We start from the raw sequence: 24,144 nt of genomic DNA, 5'->3' as shown, positions 1-24,144 counted from the left end.
CTTCACTTAGCATAATATCCTCAAGGTCCATCCATGTTGTCGTAATACTTTTAAAATAACATTAGGCCCTGTCTGGGTAGATCTGTTGGTTGGAACCTCACCTCAATACACCAAGGTTGTGGGTTTGATCCCCAGTCAGGACACATACAAGAATCAACCAGTGAATGCATAAAATAGATGGAACAACAAATTGATCTCTCTCTCTCTCTCTTCCTCTCTGCCTCCCTCTCTAAAATTAGTACATAAATTTAAAAAATTTTTTAATAAAAATAACATTAAAACTAAGTGTTTGCAGGACTGCTGAAACACCTGCATGGTTTTTAGAAACCTGGTTTGTAAGCCTCCTGATCTTTTTCTGACCTTTCTGTTTTACAGATGAAGAAAATAGCCAGAGATAAGAAGCAAATTTAAGGTCATACAGCAGTCTTTTGCTGAACTAAATCGAGCACTCTGACCACTATTTTAGTGTTTTTTCCATTACTGGACCCAGCCTCCCCAATTATAGTAGAAAATGTTTCTCCCTGGGTCCATTACTTAGATGATGAAGACTATACTCAATTTTGTAAGCCCTTTCCTGGCATTTCAACTTATGTCTTATATAATGAGTGTGCCTTTTGGCTGGGGTGAGCAATTTTTAGATATTTAAGACATTTCTTTTCCTAGGTTCCTCTAGAGGAGGCAACTTAGACCAGAGCCCAGATCCTAATGAAAAACACATAAACTCCTTTGTTTGTTTTCCCTGTCGATTACCCTATAATTTAAAACCCAGTCAGTGGCAGATTTATCAAGTGACTAATCCCTGGGAAGGCTTGAAGTGGCAAAGAGAAGGTGGTTGTGGCCTAGGCACACATCATTGGTCATTAATTCAAATATTAAGGTAGAAAGCCAAATACTCCTTGCTATCTCATGAGAATATATTTAGGGAGGCTAGTTATGAGTGTTTGGGTCTGGATTGTCTCGTTACTGGAAAAGGAACGCAACACAAGACAACCTGGGATGTCTTTGTGAACAGATCCTTGGTTTTCAGAAGTTGTCCATGAGAAAGTTATGTCTGAATGATAATAATACTACTAATAATGTAAAACCCACATAGCTCAGCTGTCTTGAAAATTAGAAATTACTCACAAACATCTCTTTGGCTAGATGGTGAACTCAAAGTATAGATGATTTCTTTCTTATTTTTTATTGAGTTTACTGGGATAACATTGGTTAATAACCAATGTTTATATAAATTTCAGGTATGCAGTTTTATATAAATATTATAACATCTGTATCTCCATTGTGCGCACACCACCCAAAGCCTAATCTCCTTCCGTCACAATGTATTTGACCCCCATTACCCCCTTTGCCCTCCCTCCCTCACTTCCCCTCTGGTAACCACTGTTCTGTTGTCTGTGTTTATTGTTTTTGATTTTTTGTTTATATTTTGCATATTGGTGAAATCATTCAGTTCTTGTCCTTAATTTACTTTTTACAAGACCTGGTATATTGTAGATGCTCATTAAAGCTTGTTTGACTATTAGATTCTGGAGAGACCATAGTCTCATCTCACTTTCATAGAATGAAGACTTTTTAAAATCTGTTGGGTTTATACAACATCACTCAGAAGAGTAAGCCCATAAGAAGGAAATTTATCACAATCACTCTCCGAGCCTCTTCTTGCTAGCAGAGTGCTATGAAATTATTGGTAGGGATATACAACAGAAACATTTTCTAACCAACAATCCCAGAGTCTTATACAGAAGTTTCATCTTCACCTTTAATACTAGAAAGAACTCAACAAGTAGCCCGTCCTTACCTGCTCCCATTGGACAATGTTATTTAAGTGACCTAACATCATTTTTAATCTCCTTCTCCTTTTCAGTTAGAGAAATATGTATATACACACAAAGTTGGGAGCATGTGAGGCAAAAGTAATTGAGGGATCCATATCACAGTTTCCAAAACAATACTATTAGACAGATGGGCATTAACCATTGCATGGTGTCCCTTCAGAGAAATGCAGGAGTCGAGAAAGAAATATTAAAGTGATTGCTGTAATTACTTGAAGAATCTCAGTTTGTCACAGTTTTAAGGAGCAGGATTTATCACCTGATGCTTCTAAGCTCACCTGTACCTGGAATGGATTGTTTATACCTCATTGTACTACCTGTAGCTTCAGTAGTGATGATAATAATAATGCAATATAAAATTCCAAATCCTCCCTCTTAATAGAGAAGGGATTAGTATGTTGACTCATTGCCTAGAAATATGCAATCTTGGGTTTGCTTATTACGTTTAGAATTACTTTTTGGAAAAGTGAAGTCTGAAAATCATTTCCATGGACATCCCCAGGTATGCCCATTCTGTGACACAATTTTTTTTTTTTGTATTTTTCTGAAGCTGGAAATGGGGGGGGCAGTCAGACAGACTCCCGCATGCGCCTGACTGGGATCCACCCGGCACGCCCACCAGGGGGCGATGCTCTGCCCATCTGGGGCGTCGCTCTGTTGCAACCAGAGCCACTCTAGCGCCTGAGGCAGAGGCCATGGAGCCATCCCCAGCGCCCGGGCCATGTTTGCTCCAATGGAGCCTTGGCTGCAGGAGGGGAAGAGAGAGACAGAGAGGAAGGAGAGGGGGAGGGGTGGAGAAGCAGATGGGCGCTTCTCCTGTGTGCCCTGGCCGGGAATCGAACCCGGGACTTCTGCACGCCAGGCCGACGCTCTACCACTGAGCCAGCTGGCCAGGGCCTGTGACACAATTTTTTGTGATGCTAATAACTTAAACAAATTATCAGACTCTCCCATGAATAATATTTTTTTCTTTTATTTCATAAAAGCACTGTGGTTACAGCGATGCTTTGTTTTGTGTCCCAGATAGGAACCTTCGTCCAGATTTCAAAGATTTTTTTTTTAGTTTTACTTCCCCACTACTTCCTTGGATGACTGTCCATACTTATATTTCTTTATTTTCAAAGTATATTCCTGAGTATTTGTAATTCCTATCACTACGATATTTGTAAAAATATTCACAACTTCGTCTATACTGCATACTAAACCACTGGTGGGTTTTCAGAGCACCTTAGTGAGTCTGCTCGGCTTTGTGTGTACTTCTGCATTCATAATGAGAGCTGGCACTCTATATGGCTCAGATAATACTGTCCTTGAGTCCCTGTGAACCTTTCATGAGCAGAGCTGTATTCTAGGAAGTATTGATGGAAAGAGATATGATGAAGTCTTGGGTGTAGAAATAGCATTTTATACCTTGAAGAAACCTTAGTGATTATGTATTTGAAACCTCTCATTTTAGATATTAACAAAATGACAATTACAGGAAATGAAATGGTCTGGCTAAGTGGAAGTAGCTAATGACTGGCATAACTGGGAGTAGGAGCCAGGTCTTCTGCCCCTCAGCTGGTACTGCCCTCCCATTTGATGGGAACCAGGAAACTTCAGATCTGTTTACTCATTGACTGCAGTTCTTTTCCAAAAGGAAGGAGGACAGATATTTTAAAGAAAGCCTCTTTAATTAGAAAGTTTCTCTACTTTTGTGTCGGCATTCTAACTTCCTAAACAGTATTGAGTGGGAAGGATCACTCATCACTGAGGATCCATGATAGGTGAAAAGAGCACTAGACGAGGGTGAAAGGCCTGAGTTTGAGTCTGTCTCACTGGCAATTTCACTTCTCGGTGCCTTCCTTCATCTGGGCAACAGTTACAATACCAGCATTCTTACAGGTGGTCGCCATAACTATATGCATTAATGTAATACAAATGCATTGCAAGGCATAAGTAGTATATCATGTTGCTAGTCAATAATTGTGAATTATTATTTTAGCCACTATCAACTGATAGCAATTCAAAATGGCAAAGTGGAAAGTGTGAACTTTAATATCTAACCAGGATGCAGATTCCTTTCTCACTGTACAGTTGTGATCTTATGCAAGTTAACACATCGTCCAGAACGTCTGCTTTACAGAGGTGCAAGGACTAAGAAAGACACCCAGCGGAGGGCCGTGCACACACATTCCATGTTAGTTTCATTTCTCTCACTATCTCAACCGAGCATCAGCATGGCAGATAATTACTGGAGATAGCACCACTTTTTCACATGTGTGATTTAACTTTGGACTCTCAAGCGCTGCATGTTTTGGGTTTTACTCCTGAGTCAACTCTAGTGCTATATTATCTTTTGATTGCTCTTTATCCCTTCCTTTCCTGCTCTGTTTCTCTATTTCTTTATTCCTCCTACCAAGTTCCAATTACAGTGATGGATCAGATGTGCCTCATGTTTCCGGGTGTCCCTGAGATGGCCTCTTAGTAATAACACAATGTGATTTATTTCTGATAAGACAAAAAGTATAGATCATAGTTAATTAAAACCAGCTATTGGTAACTTGTGTTATTTTCATCAAACCCAGTGTCATTCTTTTCATTAATAGAGACTTTTGTTTTTACTGTAGGAAGTGTCAAGTAAGGCACTATTGAAGTCTGTGCAGCCTGTATAAACACCAGGATGCTTACATCCAAAGTCATAGAACCACCATCTTCTTGCTTTACCTATGAGGTATACAAGAACACAACCTCTTCCCTGTGAGCTGTTTCATGCTCTCATGCCCCATTTTTCTTTCCTTCCTTCTGCTCACACTGTTTCTGAAGCGGTGCAGTTTCATCCTGCTTCTGAGCAGTCCCCGGGAATCGTCTGGCTTTCCTCAATCTAAGATTGTCGAATTCGGAGGAGTACCTGGAAGAGGTTGACTAACTCAAATTGTGTAGCAGATAACCTGAATTTTACTGGCCCTGGCGGCACCCTTGGGAGAGAATGTTCAGAGAACAGAATGCTGATGGACGATTCTCTCCCAGTGCTCGGCACCACGATGGCATCTCTCCTCAGTGGGCACTTTTCTTTTTGACAGACATGTTTGTGGGGGGACCAGACAAGCAAAAGCCTCCCTCTGTTGCTTGGGTTTCAGTACAGTGTGTTCCTTTGATGATATCTCTGAGCAGTGGTAATGTGGAGGATATTAAAAAATAATGAGGATTTGGTAGGGGAAGGGAGCACCAGCCCCCATGGAGGCTGGGGAAATTGCCTAGATCCCAATTCCTAATCAGATTAGGATCATAAACGTGGTCCAATTCTACTGGATAGTTTATTATATTTAGGGGAACAGCCTTTAAGCTTAGTGCGGAGAGAACACTTATCTACATGAAGTATTTTGAATTGTTAAAATTAAATACGATCAACATCAACTTTTAGAAATACCTGCACTTAAGAAGAAGCCTAAATGTTTTATCCGAATTCTCTAGGCAGTAACATCTATGGAATCTTCTAGTTTATTTTGTGTGTGGGGCTGTCTAAGAGGAAGGGGACCACATGTCTCATTGTTTTAAAAATTTTGTGGAGACTCAAATCTAGTTTGGTAGCTAATACAAAGGCACAAGAAAGTCTTAATATTGAAAGCTAAAGAAATGATTCAATCCAGTAAGTATTTATGGATCACTGACTAGCCAAGCAGTGTGCAATGCTCTGGAAGTTCAGACACGAATAAGGCATGGTCCCCAACTGCCTCAAGCTTTCAGATTTGTAAAGAAGATAAACATAAAGGACTCTAATGTAATGTGAACTTAGAAAGTTCTTTGGCAACAAAGTCAAGGAAAAACATTTGTCAAGAAGAATTAAGAGGCTGACTAGGTGGTGGCGCAGTGGATAGAGTGTCGACTGGGATGCAGAGGACCCAGGTTCAAGACCCCAAGGTTGTCAGCTTGAGTGCGGGCTCATCTGGTTTGAGCAAAAGCTCAGCAGCTTGAACCCAAGGTTGCTGGCTCGAGCAAGAGGTTACTCGATCTGCTGAATGCCCGCGGTCAAAGCACATATGAGAAAGCAATCAATGAACAACTAAGGTGTCACAGTGAAAAACTGATGATTGATGCTTCTCATCTCTCTCCGTTCCTGTCTGTCTGTCCCTATCTATCCCTCTCTCTAACTCTCTCTCTGTCTCTGAAAAAAAAAAAAAAAAAAGAAGAAGAATTAAGAAAAGTTTAAGCCAGAAGGTTCAGTTGAGCTTGACTGGGTTGTCCTTTGTGGCTTTACTGGGAAAATGGAGGGACGGGTGTTTTAAGAAGGGGAAAGAGCACACACAAAAGCACAAGATGTGGGAGTCAATCATGTTTGGATCCATAATGGTGTGACATAGGGGAAGTACAGAGACGTTTCTAGAAAAGTAAGCAGAGGGCAGGTTTTGAAGAGCCACGGAAAGCATTTTAGGCATATGTACTATCAAGAATAACTATTCTCAATATTGGTAATGGAGGGATATGCCCCTTATATGGGGACATAGCAGAATTAGGAAGGGGCTTCTTCAAATAAATGACTCAAGTAAAAATCATTGCCAAAAATAATCCTCCAGTATTGTGTTATCCTCTCTGAGCTGTGTTTGGAACAGAATAAATATTAAAGACAGTTACTGTTGGTTTTAACTCTGGCTGGCCATTGGAATTTCTTGGGGAACTCTAAGGATACCAGTGCAAGGCCACCATCTCAGACCAACTGAATGATGATACGGGGAAGGGGATGATCTTGCCCATATATATATTATAATATATATATATATATATTTTAATATATATATTTCTTTTTTTTTTACAAAGCTGATTACATGTTTCCAATGAGAGCCAGTACATTAACCAGATAAAAATAGTGGCAGTGAAGAAAGGTGATTGAAACAGAATTGTTTAATTAGGACTGATCTCTTAAAGACTGTGAATTTGAATCTTGCTTAGAAGGAGATGGGTATAGATTAATAGACTGTTGCAGGTGGGAAGAGGATATGATTAAAAATAAAAGAAATAGACCTGAGCTGGCTTGCATAGTGGGTAGAGAGCATCAGCCCAGAGTGTGGACATCCTGGGTTTGATCCCCGGTTGGGCACACATAAGAAATGACCATCTGCTTCTCTTCCCCTCCCTCTCTCCCCCCTCTCTCTCTTCCCTTCTTGATTGGTTTCAGCATTGGCCCTAGGCACTGAAGATAGCTCAGTTGACTTGAACATCGGCTTCAGACAGGAGTTGTTGGGTGAATCCTGGTTGGGGCACATGGAAGAGTCTGTCTCTCTGACTTCCCTCTTCTTAAAAATGAAAAAATAGAAGCAATCAAGTTAAGAGTAAAGGAAGGTGGCTAAAACTTGGATGGAGTCTGGTAGATAAAACTTGGAAGGACTGGAAAGATGTCAAACCTCAGTACCTATCTCCTTTCAAATTATATACTCAAATGAATGCCAAAGAACAGATTTTTAGCAGAGAACATTAAGAGGGAAACCCATGATGCTTTATATGCCATAAAGAACATTTATCTAAAAATGAACAAAAGCTTTGTAATTGTTTTGTCTCCGTGAACAAACACCATGTCCAATTTAACAGGAAAGGGCACTGAAAAGAGAGTCAACAGGGTTTAAAAACATTATGTTCCCTTAACCCAGCCTTAGCTGCAATTTTGGATGTAAGAACCTGGACTTGACATTTTGTAAAGATTCTCAGGATTCCAGGCAAACATTATCCAGCAGTGCATGCTCATCCAACAGAAAGTTCTACTCTCTGTGTTTGATTCACCAAATTATTAACAGTCCTTCTAGCTGTGGCTCTAGACACAGGATGGGAAACAGCACCTGGTCTCCATGTGCAAAGTAGAAGTGGCACTTAACAGGAAGTAGAGTGAAAAATGGGCTTAAAAACTAGCTTTCCCAAAGGCTCGATTCATGGTGTGTATGGACTTGAGATTCTTCTTTTGTAACAAAGCCAGGCACAATTTGCAATAATTGATAGGATATGGACAGATACAGAATGAATGAGGTGCTTATTACTTTAATCACTTTGAATTACTATGTCATGCTGAGCTTCTGAACACAACAAAGTCAAAATGATCAGAATGATCAAAGGGGTTGTGAAACAGGGAAGGGCAAAGGTAAGTTGTTTTTTTATGTGGACCATCTACATTTTAATAGCCAGAAGGGTTTCTTACTATAATCCAGCATACTGATAAAGAGTATATGGAAATTCAATATTTTCTTTTTATTTAGTGATTCTTTCTTATCAATGAATATAGTTTGTTAGGAAGCCATTCGTGGGATCTGTGCTGGTCATGTCACCTTACCTTGGGTGTTTGTGGCAGAGGGGGGCTTAGAGAAGACGCCATTTGCAAAGGCCAGAGGTATGGAAGAACGTGGTCTAGGGAGAAGCAAGGTATTATTTAAGACTGGAGTCTAGGCCTGACCAGGTGGTGGTGCAGTGGATAAAGCATTGACTTGGGACACTGAATACCCAGGTTTGAAACCCCAAGGTTGCTGGCTTGAGCAAGGGGGTACTGGCTCAGCTGGACCCCCCCCCCACCATCAGGGCACATATGAGAAAGCAATCAATGAACAACTAAAGTGCTGCAACTATGAGTTGATGCGTCTTATCTCTTTCCCTTTCTGTCTTTCTCTGTCTTTCTCTTTCACTAAAAAAAAAAAAAAAAAAGACTGGAGTCCAGAATATATCTGGGGAAGGGGCAGGAGCCAAACATGGAAAGAGTTGGCAAAAACAGATCAGAAGAAGTGCTTTCAATGTGTTCATGCTAAAAGGTTTTTAGTGTCAGTCTGTAAGTAATGGCCAATTATTGAAAGGATTTTAAGTAATAAAGATTTGCTTTTTTTTTTTTTTTTTTTTTTTTAAATTCTCCTAGAACCAATGTTGTCAAACTGAGATGGGAAAAGTAAATTAGGTGGCTACTGCCATTGTCTAGGTAAAGAGGACCCAATGAAAAGTTGAGGCAGTGGAGATGGAAGGAAAGGGGTGAATCAGAGAAGTTAATGTACCTCATTGATAAGTAACATGCTGAGAAGAAGAGAGGACAAGGAACTCAGCATGCCCTCCAGGTTTCTGGGTGTGATGATTCAGAGGACGACAGTGCCGTTAACTGAAAGGAGGGTTTTCAACCCTAAAGACTCCACCAAAAAACTATTAGAAACAATAAACCAGTACAGTAAAGTCAAAGAATCCATAATTAATATACAAAGGTCTACTACTGCTATTCTATATGCCAACAATGAAACTTTGGAAAATGAACTCAAAAAAAAGAAGAAAAAGAATTCCTTTTACAATTGCAAGCAAAAAAGAAATAAAGTACCTATAAATAAACTTAATAAAGGATGTGAAGTACCTATATACTGAAAACTATAAAAAATTATTGAAAGAAATTGAAAAAAACACAATGAAATGGAAAAATATTTCATGTTCATGGATTGAAAGAAGCAACATAATTAAAATGGCCATATTACCCAACATACAAATTTAATGCAATCTGCATCAATATCCCAATGTCATTTTTTAAAGAAATAGAACAAAAAATTACCAGGTTTGTATGGAACCATAAAAAACCATGAATAGCCAAAGAAATCCTGACGAAAAAGAATGAAGCCGGAGGTATCGCACTATCTGACTTAAAATTATACTATAGAGCCATGATAATCAAAACAGCATGGTTCTGGCAGAAAAACAGACAGACCAATGGAACAGAATTGAGAGCCCAGAAATAAAACCACATATGTATGAACAAATCATCTTCAACAAAGGAGCCAAAAACAGTGGAGAAAAGAAAGCCTCTTCAATAAATGGTGCTGGGAAAATTGAAAAACCACATCCAAAAGAATGAAACTTGACTACAATTTGTCCCCCAGCACAAACTAATTCAAAATGGATCAAAGATCTAAATATAAGATCTGAAACTATAAATTACATAGAAGAGAACATAGGTACTAAACTCATGGATCTTTGCCCTAGAGAACAATTGATGAATTTGACCCCAAAGGCAAAGGAAGTAAAGGCAAAAATAAATGGATGGGGGCCCTGGACAGTTGGCTTAGTGGTAGAGTGTCGGCCCCAGCGCGTGGAAGTCCTGGGTTCGATTCCTGGCCAGGGCACACAGGAGAAGCACCCATTTGCTTCTCCACCCTTTCCCTTCTCCTTCCTCTCTATCTCTCTCTTCCCCTCCCACAGCCAAGGCTCCATTGGAGCAAAGTTGGCCCAGGTGCTGAGGATGGCTCCATGGCCTCCGCCTCAGGTGTTATAATGGCTCCGGCCACAACAGAGCAATGCCCCAGATGGGCAGAGCATCACACCTTGGTGGGCATGCCGGGTGGATCTCGGTTGGGCGCATGTGAGAGTCTATCTGACTGCCTCCCCATTTCTAACTTTGGTAAAATACAAAAGAAAATAAAAAATAAATAAATGAATGGGACTATATCAAACTAAAAAACTTCTGTACAGCAAAAGAAGCTGATAACAAATAGCAGCCAACTAAATGGGAGATGATAATTGCAAACAACAGCTTTGATAAGGGGTTAATATCCAAAATATATAAAGAACTCACAAAGCTCAGTATCAAACAAACAATCCAATTAAAAGGTGGGGAGGCCCTGGCTGGTTGGCTCAGTGGTAGAGCATCGGCCCAGCCTGTAGAAGTCCTGGGTTAGATTCCTGGCCAGGGCACACAGGAGAAGCACCCATCTGCTTCTCCACCCTTTCTCCTTCTCTCCTTTCTATCCCTCTCTTCTCCTCCCGCAGCCAAGGCTCCAATGGAACAAAAGTTGGCCTGGGCACTGAGGATGGCTCCATGGCTTCTGCCTCACACACTAGAATGGCTATGTTCACAATGGAGCCGCTGCCCAGATGAGCAGAGCATCACGCCCTAGTGGACTTGCTATGTGGATCCCAGTCAGGCACATGCAGGAGTCTGTCTGTCTGCCTCCCCAATTCTCACTTTGGAAAAAAAAATGTGGGGAAAGGACCTGAACAGATACTTCTCCCAAGAGGACATGCAAATGGCCAACAGATATATGAAAAAGATGCTCATCTTCACTAGCTATTTGAGAAATGCAAATCAAAACTACAATGAGATACCACCTCACACCAGTTAAATTGGCTATTATCAAGAAGACAGGTGATAACAAGTGTTGGAGAGGCTGTGGAGAAAAAGGAACCCTCATTCACTGCTGGTAGGAATGCAAATTAGTACAATCATTATGAAAGAAAGTATGGTGGTTCCTCAAAAAATTAAGAATAGAATTACCATATGACCCAGCAATCACTTTACTGAGTACCCCCAAAACTCAAAAACATTGGTACGTAAGGACACATGCAACCCCATGTTCATTGCAATATTATTCATAGTGGCCAAGAAATGGAAACAACCAAAGTGTCTCTTAATAGGGGATTAGATAAAGAAGATGTGGTACATATATACAATGAATACTACTCAGCCCTAAGAAATGATGACATAGTGACATTTATAACAACATGGGTGGACCTTGAGAACATTATACTGAGTGAAATAAGTAAATCAGAAAAAGCTAAGGACTGTATGAGTTCACACATAGATGGGATAAAAAACTGAGACTCATGGACATAGATAAAAGTGATGTGTTACCAGAATGCAAGGAATGTGGGGTGGGGGGAAAGGGACTTGATGAATGGGGACGTAGGGGTGGGCGGATGTAAAGAGGGACAAATATGTGATGGAATATGATTTGACTTTGATGATGGGTATACAATATAATGAACAGTTCAAATGCTATAGAAATGTTCACCTGAAACCTATGTACTCCTATTGAGCAATGTCACCCTCTTAAAGTTAACTTTCTAACTAAAATTAAAAAAAAAAAAAGGAAGAAAAAAAGGAAGGGTTTCAGAGGAGGGACAACTTGAGGTTTGGCAGTGATGACTTTGTTTTCAGGCATGCTGAACCTGAGATGGCTGATTAAATATGCAGGTAGACCAGTCCAGAGAGTTGCTGGAATTACAGTTTGAAGCTTACCATTTTGCAGTTACAGTTTAGAGTGAGTGTCATTTCACATGAGTACAGAAGATGACCCAGAGGGACTGTGTAGTAGAGAAGGATAGAGCGGCAAGGAAGATGCCTGGTGAATAGCATTTAAGGAATTAATAAAGAAGAGTCCACAGATTGACTGTAAAGATCCCAGAAGTGGGAGGAAAATGGGGGTGGGTAGAGACAGTATACAGTGTGTCCATAAAGTCATGGTGCACTTTTGACCAGTCACAGGAAAGCAACAAGGATGATAGAAATGTGAATTCTGCACCAAATAAAAGGAAAATTCTCCTAGTTTCATACCTATTCAGTGCAGTTCAATGTGTGCTCATGCACAGATTTTTTAGGGCTCCTTAGGTAGCTATCCCATATAGCCTCTACAGACTCATCACTGACTGATGGCCTACCAGAACGGGGTTTCTCCACCAAACTGCCGGTTTCCTTCAACTGCTTATCCCACCGAGTAATGTTATTCCCCTGTAGTGGTGCTTCATTATAAATGCTCCGATATTTACGTTGCACTTTGGTCACAGATTTGAATTTAGTGAGCCACAGAACACATTGAACTTTCCTCTGTACCGTCCACATCTCGACTGGCATGGCCGTGGGCTGCTCCGCTGTATACACGGTGTTATGTCGTCATCTGCGCATGCACACATGCTGCCACATCATCCTACAGAAACTGGGAGGGTTTTCCTTTTATTTGGTGCAGATTTCACATTTCTATCATCTTTTGTTGCTTTCCTGTGACTGGTCAAAAGTGCACCATGACTTTATGGACACACTGTATTAGACGTTTTGGGAAGCAGAATTTGAAGGCATGGCAACAATCAGCTTTTACAATGCAGCCCAGAGGACAAAACATCTGAAAAGTGTTGACCAAATGTAACACTCATCTAGTCCATAAATAAGACAATGGGAGCAGAAGCCAGTTGTCATTGTTTGAAAGGAGGATAAATAAGAAAACTGGTACAGCAAGAGTTCTAAGCTTATTTTCCAAAAATCTCCGCTGTGACAAAAAAGAGGTAGGTGAGAAAGAAAGAGAGACATCTAGAAGGAATTAAAGAAGGGTTTAAATATCTTTATTTTTGCTTTAGATGGATAGATGGTGCAAGGGAGCATCCTAAGTGTCAAAAGCAAGCTGATACGGCCCCTGGGCCCTGATCTGTCCTGCAGCAAGGAGATACTGATAATGAGAGCAGGCTTGTGTAGCACCTGCTATGTTCCAGCACTGCTCTGTCTGTTGTTTTACATGTATTGACTCATCTGCTTCTCATCACTGCCTTGTGAGGTGAATTCTGTTGTCATCCCCATTTACTTCAGAGAAAACTGAGGTGCAGAGAGCTAAACGATCGTGCCCAAGTTGTACTCTACCCTCTACACTAAGCAAGTGCACTGGAGGCACCAGAACGGCACCTGGGGCCCACCTCAGCTCCAGCCGACTCGGAAGGTGGTTGGCTGGATGGAAAGCAGCAGAGGTGGGGACCTGGCCTTTGGTTTCGTTACAGGCCAGCTGGGCCATAAAGGGAAGGTTTCTCTGTGGAGCATGTCTTTACAACTTTTATGTTATTAAGAAGTTGAGAGCCCTGGCCGGTTGGCTCAGCGGTAGAGCGTCGGCCTAGCGTGCGGAGGACCCGGGTTCGATTCCCGGCCAGGGCACACAGGAGAAGCGTCCATTTGCTTCTCCACCCCTCTGCCGCGCTTTCCTCTCTGTCTCTGTCTTCCCCTCCCGCAGCCAAGGCTCCATTGGAGCAAAGATGGCCCGGGCGCTGGGGATGGCTCTGTGGCCTCTGCCTCAGGCGCTAGAGTGGCTCTGGTCGCAATATGGCGACGCCCAGGATGGGCAGAGCATCGCCCCCTGGTGGGCAGAGCGTAGCCCCTGGTGGGCGTGCCAGGTGGATCCCGGTCGGGCGCATGCGGGAGTCTGTCTGACTGTCTCTCCCTGTTTCCAGCTTCAGAAAAATGAAAAAAAAAAAAAAAAAGTTGAGGATTGAGTAAAATTATTGGCTTATCGATATTATTTGACACTTACCCTTCTTGGAGGAAGATTGGTTGGGAATAACAACCAAGAGTTAGTTTGTTGTGGGAGCACAGAATTAGTCACTGAAATGAAATGATGACAAGTAATTCACGGTGGGAATCTGGGCTGGGATGTGGGTGGAGGTGGGGGGAGGGCAGGAGAGGGAGAGGGAGATGGACAGGATGTTGAAACAAAGATTATCTTGATCACATAGCTGAGTGAAGCTTGAAATTACTTTCAGGCATTTGGTAGTAGATAACTCATGAAAGATTGGCTAAATGTTTGTATTTGTAGTACATTGTTTATCCTGACTGCTTAAGCATTTCCTAGTTTTGTGCTTATCGCTCCACAAAGGTGATGGCATTATTTGGAAATTTTTAAGAATTAGAGATCTGTTAGTGTCTTACTGTAATATTGTCATGAGCAATAGTAACTAACAGTAACATTCAGAACTTAATAATTTTCAGGCATAATGCCCACTGCCTTCATAGGAAATGTCTCATTTTATATTTATAGAAACGCTAGAGATGGTTCAATATTATCCTCACTTTGCACTTGAGGAAAATCACACTTTTGAACACAGAGTTTCCTGCCCAAGATCATAGACTAGCAAGTGGCTAAGCCAGGATGTGACCCAGGTAGCATGAGTCCAACTCAGGCTCTAAACCGTCTGTGCTGTCCGAGCAACAGATGGTGCCCTCAACTCACTCATTCTTTCAGAGTTGGATCAGGGTGGCAGCGCCCACGCGTGAGAGTCAGTTTTAGGAACACCTTGTCTCTAAATCTACTGACCATAGTTGTTTGGGAGTTGATTCATGGGGGAAATGCTAAAGTATAAAATCTTCCTACGTCTTCTTTACCTTTCCTGACTAGGCCATTAAAAATATTTCTTTACCATGTCAATGCAAAATGGATCTGCACTTGGGTACACTTTGGTTTTCTAGATAATTGTGGGCTAAAATTATAGCAAAGAAAGTTTTTTCTGCCTAAGGAAGGCTCCCGGGACAGTGGCTGTTTGTGGGGCTGGCGTGGTTTTCACCCACCCCCTTCGGTGCCGTGTCCCGCCGTGCGGGCTGCAGGGCACAGACTGCAGGCACATGCTGTCCCCGATGCCATCTTGTGGGGCAGGCAGGGATTAAATAAATTCACTGGGAGTATCTAATCACTGTTAATTGATTTTGGAAACTCTACTGAAGTTGTAAATTTGACTGCTTCCCAGTTAACTGTAATAGGCTAGCTGGAAACAGAGTAACAAAATCCCAGATCACTGGGATTTTGCCAGCTTTGTGCCAATAACTGTAAAATTATAGACTCAAGGCATTGAAATAACTGAAAACATAATTTAAAAAACTGTCATAAAATATTGTTGAAAATGCTGGGTGTGTAGAAGAGAAAATAGCAAATTTTGATATTCTCATTTTCTATGCATTTATATTGCTTATTTATTACTATATAATAAATGATTATGAAAGATGAATACTTATCACAGTCAGGTTTGATATGGACATTTTAAAAAATATACACATAGACTGTAGTTTCTTCTTTCACCTTTTGTTTCTGCTGTGTTGGCTGGGAAACCCCATAAAGAGACATTCAAAGGAAGACTGTGAGAACAGCAGCTCCAAGCCAGAAGGATCTCCAAATCTAATTTTTCCTTAAAATTTTATTTTTCCAAACCAAATCCAAAAGTAATAAAAGATATATTCAATCATGTTCAAACCTTTATTAAAAATTTTGTCTTGTATTTTATATTAAAACCAGGTGAAAGCTCTTAGATGACAGTTTTCCTTCCAACCTTAATTTATGGTAATTATTACCCATGAGTTCATATCGGAGGAAATTCTGCCTTTACGCCAACTCTTTAAATTATTGGGAAATTCATAAATTAAAATGTACGCCCTGTTGGATTCTTCAGAGAACATCTCTGTGTTCCCCGTGTTTACGTGAGCTCTGCTATGGTGGCATGGGGTGGTACTGACTTCTTTAATATCTGATACTTGTTTTTATAAACTCTCTACTTTCTTTCCCACTGCTATCTCTACAGGCTCAGTTTGAACTCCAGGCCTTTCATATCCGGGGTGAGCATGCAGTGATAACAGCGAGACTGGAAGAAACCATTGAAAATCTCAAACGTGAGATAGAACACCGATGGCGAGGAGGACGTGAGGAGATGAGAGATGTGTGCCTCTCCACTGAAGATGACTGCCCTCCAAAGACCTACAGAAATGTGTGCATCCAGACAGATAGAGAGACCTTCCTCAAACCCTGTGAAAGCGAAGGCAAGACAACCAGAAGTAACCAAATAATACCCAAAAAGCTGAATATCTCCTCTTTAAGCCAGCTCTCTCCCCCAAATGACAACAAAGACATCCATGCACCACTTCAGTCTGTGGAAGGCATCTCATCGAGTCAGGAGAAGGCATCGCCTCTCCCTCCAGCGCCACCTCTCCCTGCAGCCATCCCTCCCCCTCCGCCCCTCCCACCGGGACTTGGACCTTTGCCATCAGCACCTCTGCCACCACCTGTGAGTGCTGGCCCTCCACCACCTCCACCACCTCCCCTGCCTCCCAGTGCTGGACCTCCCCTGCCTCCTCCCCCACCACCACTTCCTAACTCGTCTGCTCTGCCCAGCAGTGGGGGGCCTCCTCCTGCTCCAACACCCCCAGGACTTGTACCCCCACCTCCTCCTGGTCTCTTCTTCGGAGTTGGTCCTTCTTCTAGCCAATGTCCTCGGAAGCCAGCCATTGAGCCCAGTTGTCCTATGAAGCCTCTATATTGGACTAGAATACAAATAAGTGATAAGAGGTAAGCTTAACTCCCCTGGCCCATTTTCAGCTTGTGACTTCCCAGAATTCTGCACAAGTGATGTTTTAGTCTTAGCAGTTTAATATCTGTCTGTGTAGTATAGCACTTGTTCTCAAATGTGGTACAGTGAATGCCTTGGATAGACAAAGTTAGAACGTTTTGGGGAGAAGGTCTATCCCCACCACATCTTGTCTGTGTTCTTTATGGATTGATGCTAAGAGAAATGGTTTGGTCAGAGTCAGATCGTTTTCTAAGATGAATATTCCATTTTACAGACTAGAGAAGAGCTCAGATCTAAGTTAGAGCCTTCTCCAATATTCCTACAATAAGCAAGTAATTATAAAGACCTTGAGCCTGAATCTATACTGTAGGTTCACTGAAGATTTTTAGAATATCTGTCTTGTGTTAGGATAGTATCATAAACCTTATGATCTGGTTTCTAACAGGCATGTGTAATTTTTAATTATTTTTAAAAAGACCAAGACATAGCTGAGTCATTAGTTCTTCAGGTCAGAAGGGAGTCTTAAAATAGAAGCTCTCTGCTTAAAGCTCTGGATCCCCTAACTGCTCAGCGTCCTCACATCTTAAACCTTATTGCCTGTCAGAGAAAGTGCTAGTATGTGAGTAGCTAAAAAGCACCTTCCATTTGTATAGCTTGTTAAGCTGGGTCTGTAAGGCAGAAATATATGGTTATTTAGAAACTTCAAATCAGACCAATTTGAAGGGATTTCTTCTGCCTTATTTTGGGGCTTGCCAAGGGGCTAACAAGAGATGCTGAGTTGCTTGTTGACTATACTCTGTAGGGTTGAAATTCATTTGTTTGCAAAGAACGGAAAGTACAGAACACATTTTTAAAGTCAAGTTTTTTTAACTTATTCACAAACCTAGGTACAGTGGTGAATTTTTCAATTTATGAAACATTTTGCTTGGAGAAGACAGGATATTGAACAAAATAACATGTCATTCACAATTATAAAGTAACTGGGTATCAGTATAGAAGGAGTGGGGAATACCTTAAAACTAAGTATATGATGAACTAAGTTGATTAGGTACTTCATATTGATCCTTTTCTTCTCACTAAAAAGTAAGAGCCAACAGTTCATGTGGGGAAAATTCTAATACTTTCTTTTTAATGTTGATGCTTTATACTTTTCTAAATGAATTGTTAAAAAAAAAAAAAACAACCAAACCACGAGCTGACTCTTAAATAGTGCCTACTATTAGCAAAAGTACTAGTATTCCCCTTTTCCTATTCAAAATTCAGATGACAGTTCCTAAGAAATAATTTCCCAGAATATTTATGTCGTGTTGTGTTCACTTATTAGTATCCTGGAATTCATGTGCAGCCCTTCCAGGGTGTAGAATCCCACCTGTCCAGACAGCACACGTTGCTGACCACACCTGTCTCTCACTGACCTGCCTCCACTGCATTCCCCGCGAGACTTAATGAGAAGCCAGTGTTACGGACTAGAACCCTGCGGTGCTGCTAGGAGATAGCCCTTGGCCGCTGTTCAAGGAGGGACGACATCAAGCTGGAGCTAATCATTGTCTGCGGTTTTTCCCTGCTTGTGTAGTTGGCCATTTTCAGAAAGAAAACAATCAAATGCTTAAGCTCTTATTAGTTTTACCATCAGTTTAGGGCTTCAGTTTTGAGCATAATAAAAAATAGATGAATATACTCACTTTCCTGACCCAGGACAGCAGGAAGGCCCTGTTTGGTAAACGGGTCAGCCTTGAGCCTGACTTTGGGGGGGAGGCTTCCCACTGTGATGCCTGGAGACTGTGATGTGGGCCCTTCCTGCTGCATCACACATTTCTTTTCTTTCATTTTGGGTCCCTCAAGATGTTTTTGATCATCAGAGCATCATACTTCTTTAAAAAATTTTTTTAATTGGTTATTTTTTTCTTTTTAGAGAAAGGGATGGAGAGAGGGAGAAAGAGAAAAATTAATTTGTTGTCCCACTAATTTATGCATTCATTGGTTGACTCTTGTTCGTGCCCTCACTGGGGATTGAACCCGCAACCTTGGCATGTTGGGACAGTGCTCTAACCAGCTTAGCTACTTTGCCAGGGCGCATGACTACTTCTTTTAAACTAAAATGGTCTAAAGATTCTGTGTAGTATTTATTTGTGGACAAAAGTAAAATGATTTGGGATGTGTTCTTTTAAAGGTAATTAAATGGTATTTTAATATTTTGTAAAACTAGATGTTGTAAGCACTTTGTGTAATGCACACATGAAAATATTTTGGTCTTCGTCTTCTAGGGAACCTGGAGTAAAATATAAATTTTTTTTCATTATATGCATACTACTTCTCATCCACCTAGATTGCTTTTTATCACTAACATAAACCAATTTTTAACTCTTGCCATTTTGCCTTTTGGTAGTTTCCTTGTTTCTAAAACAGGGAAGAGATATTTAGTTGAAGAAAAGAAATCCTCATCTACTTTTTCAGCTTTTTATATCATATTCCTAGTGTCTTCTCCCCCTTCACCTTTGCCCTCCTCTCCCTCCTTCCCCTTCCTTCCCCTTCCTTCACTCCCCCCACACACTCATTTTTCCTCCTTCCTCCTTCCATCTTCCTCTTCCTCTTCTTTTGAGCTAAAATTATATGCTCAGTGGTTAGAAAAGAGTTGACCATGAGAGCAGATGGTCCATTGTGGGTTTTCATTACTGTCTCACAAAATACCCCAGCTCACTGAGAGATGATATTTCAAAATTCCTTTATTCGTTATTGGAAATGTTTTTTCCCATAGAAACAATGCTGTAAATGGTGAGGAACTGTTCAACCTGACTACCTGACCCAATTTGCTCCACCAGAGTATGAGTTATAAGCACTAGTCATACTGGCCTGAGCTCAGTCCTTGGTGCTGGGCAAGCAGCACAGGTACAGGAGGTGAGGGGGCTGACTCTGAACCATCCGCCTTATGCATCACGTCACCTCCCTCTCAGCAACCTTTCCCCAGCTTCGCAGAACCTTCATGTGACCCAAACCAGCAGCCCTTAATAGCTGCCTGCTCCAAAATTCCCTGGTTCTCTTCTCCTATCAAGCTCCTCCTTCCTGAGTGCAGCTGAGATAAAGCATTTGACATGAATGGTGTTTGTATTTCAAGTTGAAGTCAAGTGACAGAGGTGGGTGGCTAAAGAAGAACATATAGGTGGATGTACTTCACTGTAAATGTTCTAGCCCGGGTGATGACTTCACAGTTGTTCATTATACTGTTACATGTTATAACTCACATATGTCACATAAATACTCTTAAGTGACTCAAATATTAGGAAAATAATATAATATAATAAATAATGGAGAGAAATGAATGTAGACAGAATCAAAACGTCATATTTCATGGGAAAGGCAGACACATAGTAAAATGTGAACACACAGATCCAAAAAGCCAGTGTTTCCAACTGTTTCAAATATGTAAATCACCTTTTAGTATCAAATAACTTTGTGGATTACTTTATATAATAATAGATCTTACAGTTTATCGTGACTGAGAAAATACTTATTAAAACAAAGGGAAGTGGGGGGGAGGAAGATGGCAGCGGAGTAGGCGGACACACAGACGCCCAGCTCTCAACACCAAACTGGAATACAAATCAATTTAGGAAAAATCAGCATGAAAAATCAACACTGAACTGCAAGAACAGCTCTCAAAAACCAAGGAGCAAAGAGGAAGCCACAATAAACCTGGTAAGGAGTGCCTGAATCTCCTCTGCTTACAGGAATGGCGGGGGGGGGGGGGGGGGAGGGGGGTGAGGCTGAGAGCCCAGAGAGGATTTCACAGAGGAAAAAGAGCAGAAACTACTGCTCACAGCCACTTACCTGGCGACCAGGGAGCAAGGTGGGTTGAAAAGACCAGCTTATCTCCCAAGTGGAAAGGACAAGGAGAGGGACAGACTGTGAGGGGCTAAGGTATGCAAGAAATGAAATAAAAAAGCTGACTCATTCATGCTGGAGGCGGCCATAGCTGGGGGAGGGACTGAACCTTTCACAAAACAGAGCTGAAGTGCTTCCGGATCAGAGATCTCCTGACATCTATCCAGCTCCAATCAGTGCAACAAGACACAGCTGAAAACAAGAAGTGGGGAGGAGGAGCAGTAACTCAGGTCTCCATGGAGATCTGAGATACACCTCCCCCTACTGAAGCTGAGAAAAAACCCTGCCCTCAGTGAGATTAGTTGGTGGAACAGACCTTCAGCGTCTCAGGTTACACCCACAGCATTCCTGGTTACAGTTTCAAGGAAGCCCCCTGCTGAGATCAGTTAACAAGACTATCACCTGTTAAGAAAACAAACAATTCAAGACTTCAAAGCTGCCCAAATCCGAAAGTGGATTACAAATAATAGCTGATACCAATCCAAGAAGACCTAGAAATAACAACTGAAAACAGGAGGCAGAAAACACCAAGCCTAGACTCAAGCAACTCTACAAATAAAACACCATTATGAGAAGACAAAGGAGTGCAACCCAAATGAAACCACAAGAGACACCCTTGAGAGATGAGCTGAGTGATATGGAAATAATCAAACTTCCAGATGCGGAGTTCAAAATAATGATTGTAAGGATGCTTAGGGATCTTAGAACAACAATGGAGGGGCAGTTTGAAAACCTAAATAAAGAAATAGCAAGTATAAAAAAGGATATTGAAATATTAAAAAAGAATCAGAGATGACAAATACAATATCAGAAATGAAGACCACAATGGAAGGAATTAAAAACAGGATGGATACAGCAGAGGATCGAATCAGCGAGTTGGAGGACAACTGGAATGAAGGCATGAAAGCAGAGAAGAAAAGAGAAAAGAGACTCAAAAAGTCAGAGGAAACACTTAGAGAGCTCTGTGACAATATGAAGAGAAATAACATCCGCATCATGGGGGTTCCTGAAGAAGATGAAAAAGAACAAGGGATAGAGACTTTGTTCAATCATATCATAACTGAAAACTTCCCTAAATTAATGTAAGAGAAACTCTTACAAGTCCAAGAAGCACAGAGAACTCCATTAAAGAGAAACCCAAAGAAACCTACACCAAGACACATCATAATTAAAATATCAAAGCTAAGCGATAAAGAGAAAATATTAAAAGCTGCAAGAGAAAAAAAAGTTATCACCTACAAAGGAGCCCCCATAAGGATGACATCCAACTTCTCAACAGAAACACTTGAGGCCAGAAGGGAATGGCAAGAAATATTCAAAGTAATGCAGAACAAGAACCTACAACCAAGACTACTTTATCCAGCAAGGCTATCGTTTAAAATCGAAGGAGAAATAAAAAGCTTCCCAGACAAAAAACAACTCAAGGAATTCATTACAACCAAACCAACGCTGCAAGAAATGTTAAGGGGCCTGTTGTAAACAGATCAAAGTTGGAAAAGAATATAGCAAAAAAAGGAATACACCTTTAAAGAAGAAAATGGCAATAAACAACTACATATCAATAATAACCTTAAATGTAAATGGATTAAATGATCCAATCAAAAGACATAGGGTAGCTGCGTGGATAAGAAAACAGGACCCATACATATGCTGTCTACAAGAGACACACCTTAGAACAAAAGACACACATAGATTGAAGGTAAAAGGATGGAAAAAAACATTTCATGCAAACGGAAATGAAAAAAAAGCTGGGGTAGCAATACTTATATCAAACAAATTGGACTTTAAAACAAAGGATATAGTAAGAGATAAAGAAGGCCACTACATAATGATAAAGGGAGTAATCCAACAGGAAGATATAACTATTATAAATATCTATGCACCTAATAAAGGAGCACCCAAATATATAAAACAGACTTTGATGGATTTAAAGGGTGAGATCAACAGCAATACTATAATAGTAGGGGATTTCAATACCCCACTAACATCACTAGATAGATCCTCAAGAAAGAAAATTAACAAAGAAACAGCAGACTTATTGGAAACAATAGATCAACTCGATTTAATAGATATCTTCAGATCCTTTCACCCTAAAGAAGCACAATATACATTCTTTTCAAGCGCTCATGGTACATTCTCTAGGATAGACCACATGTTAGGGCACAAAAGTGCTCTCAACAAATTTAAGAAGACTGAAATCATATCAAGCACCTTCTCTGATCACAACGGCATGAAACTAGAAATGAATCACAGCAGAAAAGCTCAAAAATTCTCAAACACATGGAAACTAAATAGCAGGGTGCTAAATAATGAATGGATTAAGAATGAGATCAAAGAAGAAATAAAGAAATTCCTAGAAACGAATGATCATGAGCATACAACAACTCAAAATTTATGGGACACAGCGAAAGCAGTGCTGAGAGGGAAGTTCATAGCACTACAGGCACACTTTCAGAAGCTAGAAAAAGCTCAAATAAACAACTTAACCCTGCATCTAAAAGAATTAGAAAAAGAACAGCAAGTAAAGCCCAAATGTAGTAGAAGGAAGGAAATAATAAAGATCAGAGCAGAAATAAATGACATAGAGGCTAAAGAAACAATACAGAGGATCAATGAAACTAGGAGCTGGTTCTTTGAAAAGGTAAACAAGATTGATGAACCTTTAAGTAGACTCACCAAGAAAAAGAGATAGAGGACTCAAATAAATAAAATTAGAAATGAGAGAGGAGAAATAACAAATGACACAACAGAAATACAAAATATTGTAAGAAAATACTATGAAGAACTGTATGCCAAAAAACTAGACAACCTAGATGAAATGGACAAATTCCTTGAAACATACAATCTTCCAAAAATCAATCTGGAAGAATCAGAAAACCTAAACAGACCAATTACAACAAATGAGATCAAAACAGTTATCAAAAAACTCCCAACAAAGAAAAGTCCAGGGCCCGATGGCTTCACAACGGAATTCTACCAAATATTCAAAGAAGAACTAACTCCTATCCTTCTCAAACTATTTCAAAAAATTCAAGAGGAAGGAAGACTTCCAAGCTCCTTTTATGAGGCGAGCATAATTCTGATTCCAAAACCAGGCAAAGACAACACAAAGAAAGAAAATTATAGGCCAATATCTCTGATGAATATAGATGCTAAAATCCTCAACAAAATATTAGCAAAACGGATCCAACAATATATGGAAAAAATCATACACCATGATCAAGTGGGATTTATTCTGGGGAGGCAAGGCTGGTACAATATTTGTAAATCAATCAATGTGATTCATCACATAAACAAAAAGAAGGAGAAAAACCATATGATAATTTCAATAGATGCAGAAAAAGCATTTGATAAAATCCAGCACCCATTCATGATCAAAACTCTCAGCAAAGTGGGAATACAGGGAACATACCTCAACATGATAAAAGCCATCTATGACAAACCCACAGCCAACATCATACTCAATGGGCAAAAATTAAAAGCAATACCCTTAAGATCAGGAACAAGGCAGGGGTGCCCCCTTTCACCACTCTTATTTAACATAGTCCTGGAAGTCCTAGCCACAGCAATCAGACAAGAAGAAGAAATAAAAGGCATTCAAGTT

General features: G+C 40.6%; 1 protein-coding gene across 4 annotated transcripts in view; it reads left to right on the top strand.

Annotated features, from left to right (window-relative positions):
* Positions 1-24,144, top strand: part of FMN1 (formin 1) — a 458,403-nt gene that overhangs the window by 232,019 nt on the left and 202,240 nt on the right. For all 4 annotated transcript variants that reach the window (XM_066277223.1, XM_066277221.1, XM_066277222.1 and 1 more), the window contains one exon: positions 15,900-16,660. In XM_066277223.1, the coding sequence (XP_066133320.1) occupies positions 15,900-16,660 (761 nt within the window). The remainder of the gene's footprint in view (positions 1-15,899; positions 16,661-24,144) is intronic.

This window comes from Saccopteryx bilineata, chromosome 4 (assembly GCF_036850765.1).
Source record: "Saccopteryx bilineata isolate mSacBil1 chromosome 4, mSacBil1_pri_phased_curated, whole genome shotgun sequence".
In the NCBI taxonomy this organism is placed as follows: Eukaryota; Metazoa; Chordata; class Mammalia; order Chiroptera; family Emballonuridae; genus Saccopteryx; species Saccopteryx bilineata.
Note: the sequence above shows the minus strand (reverse complement) of the source record. Positions and strands in the feature narration are given on the sequence as shown.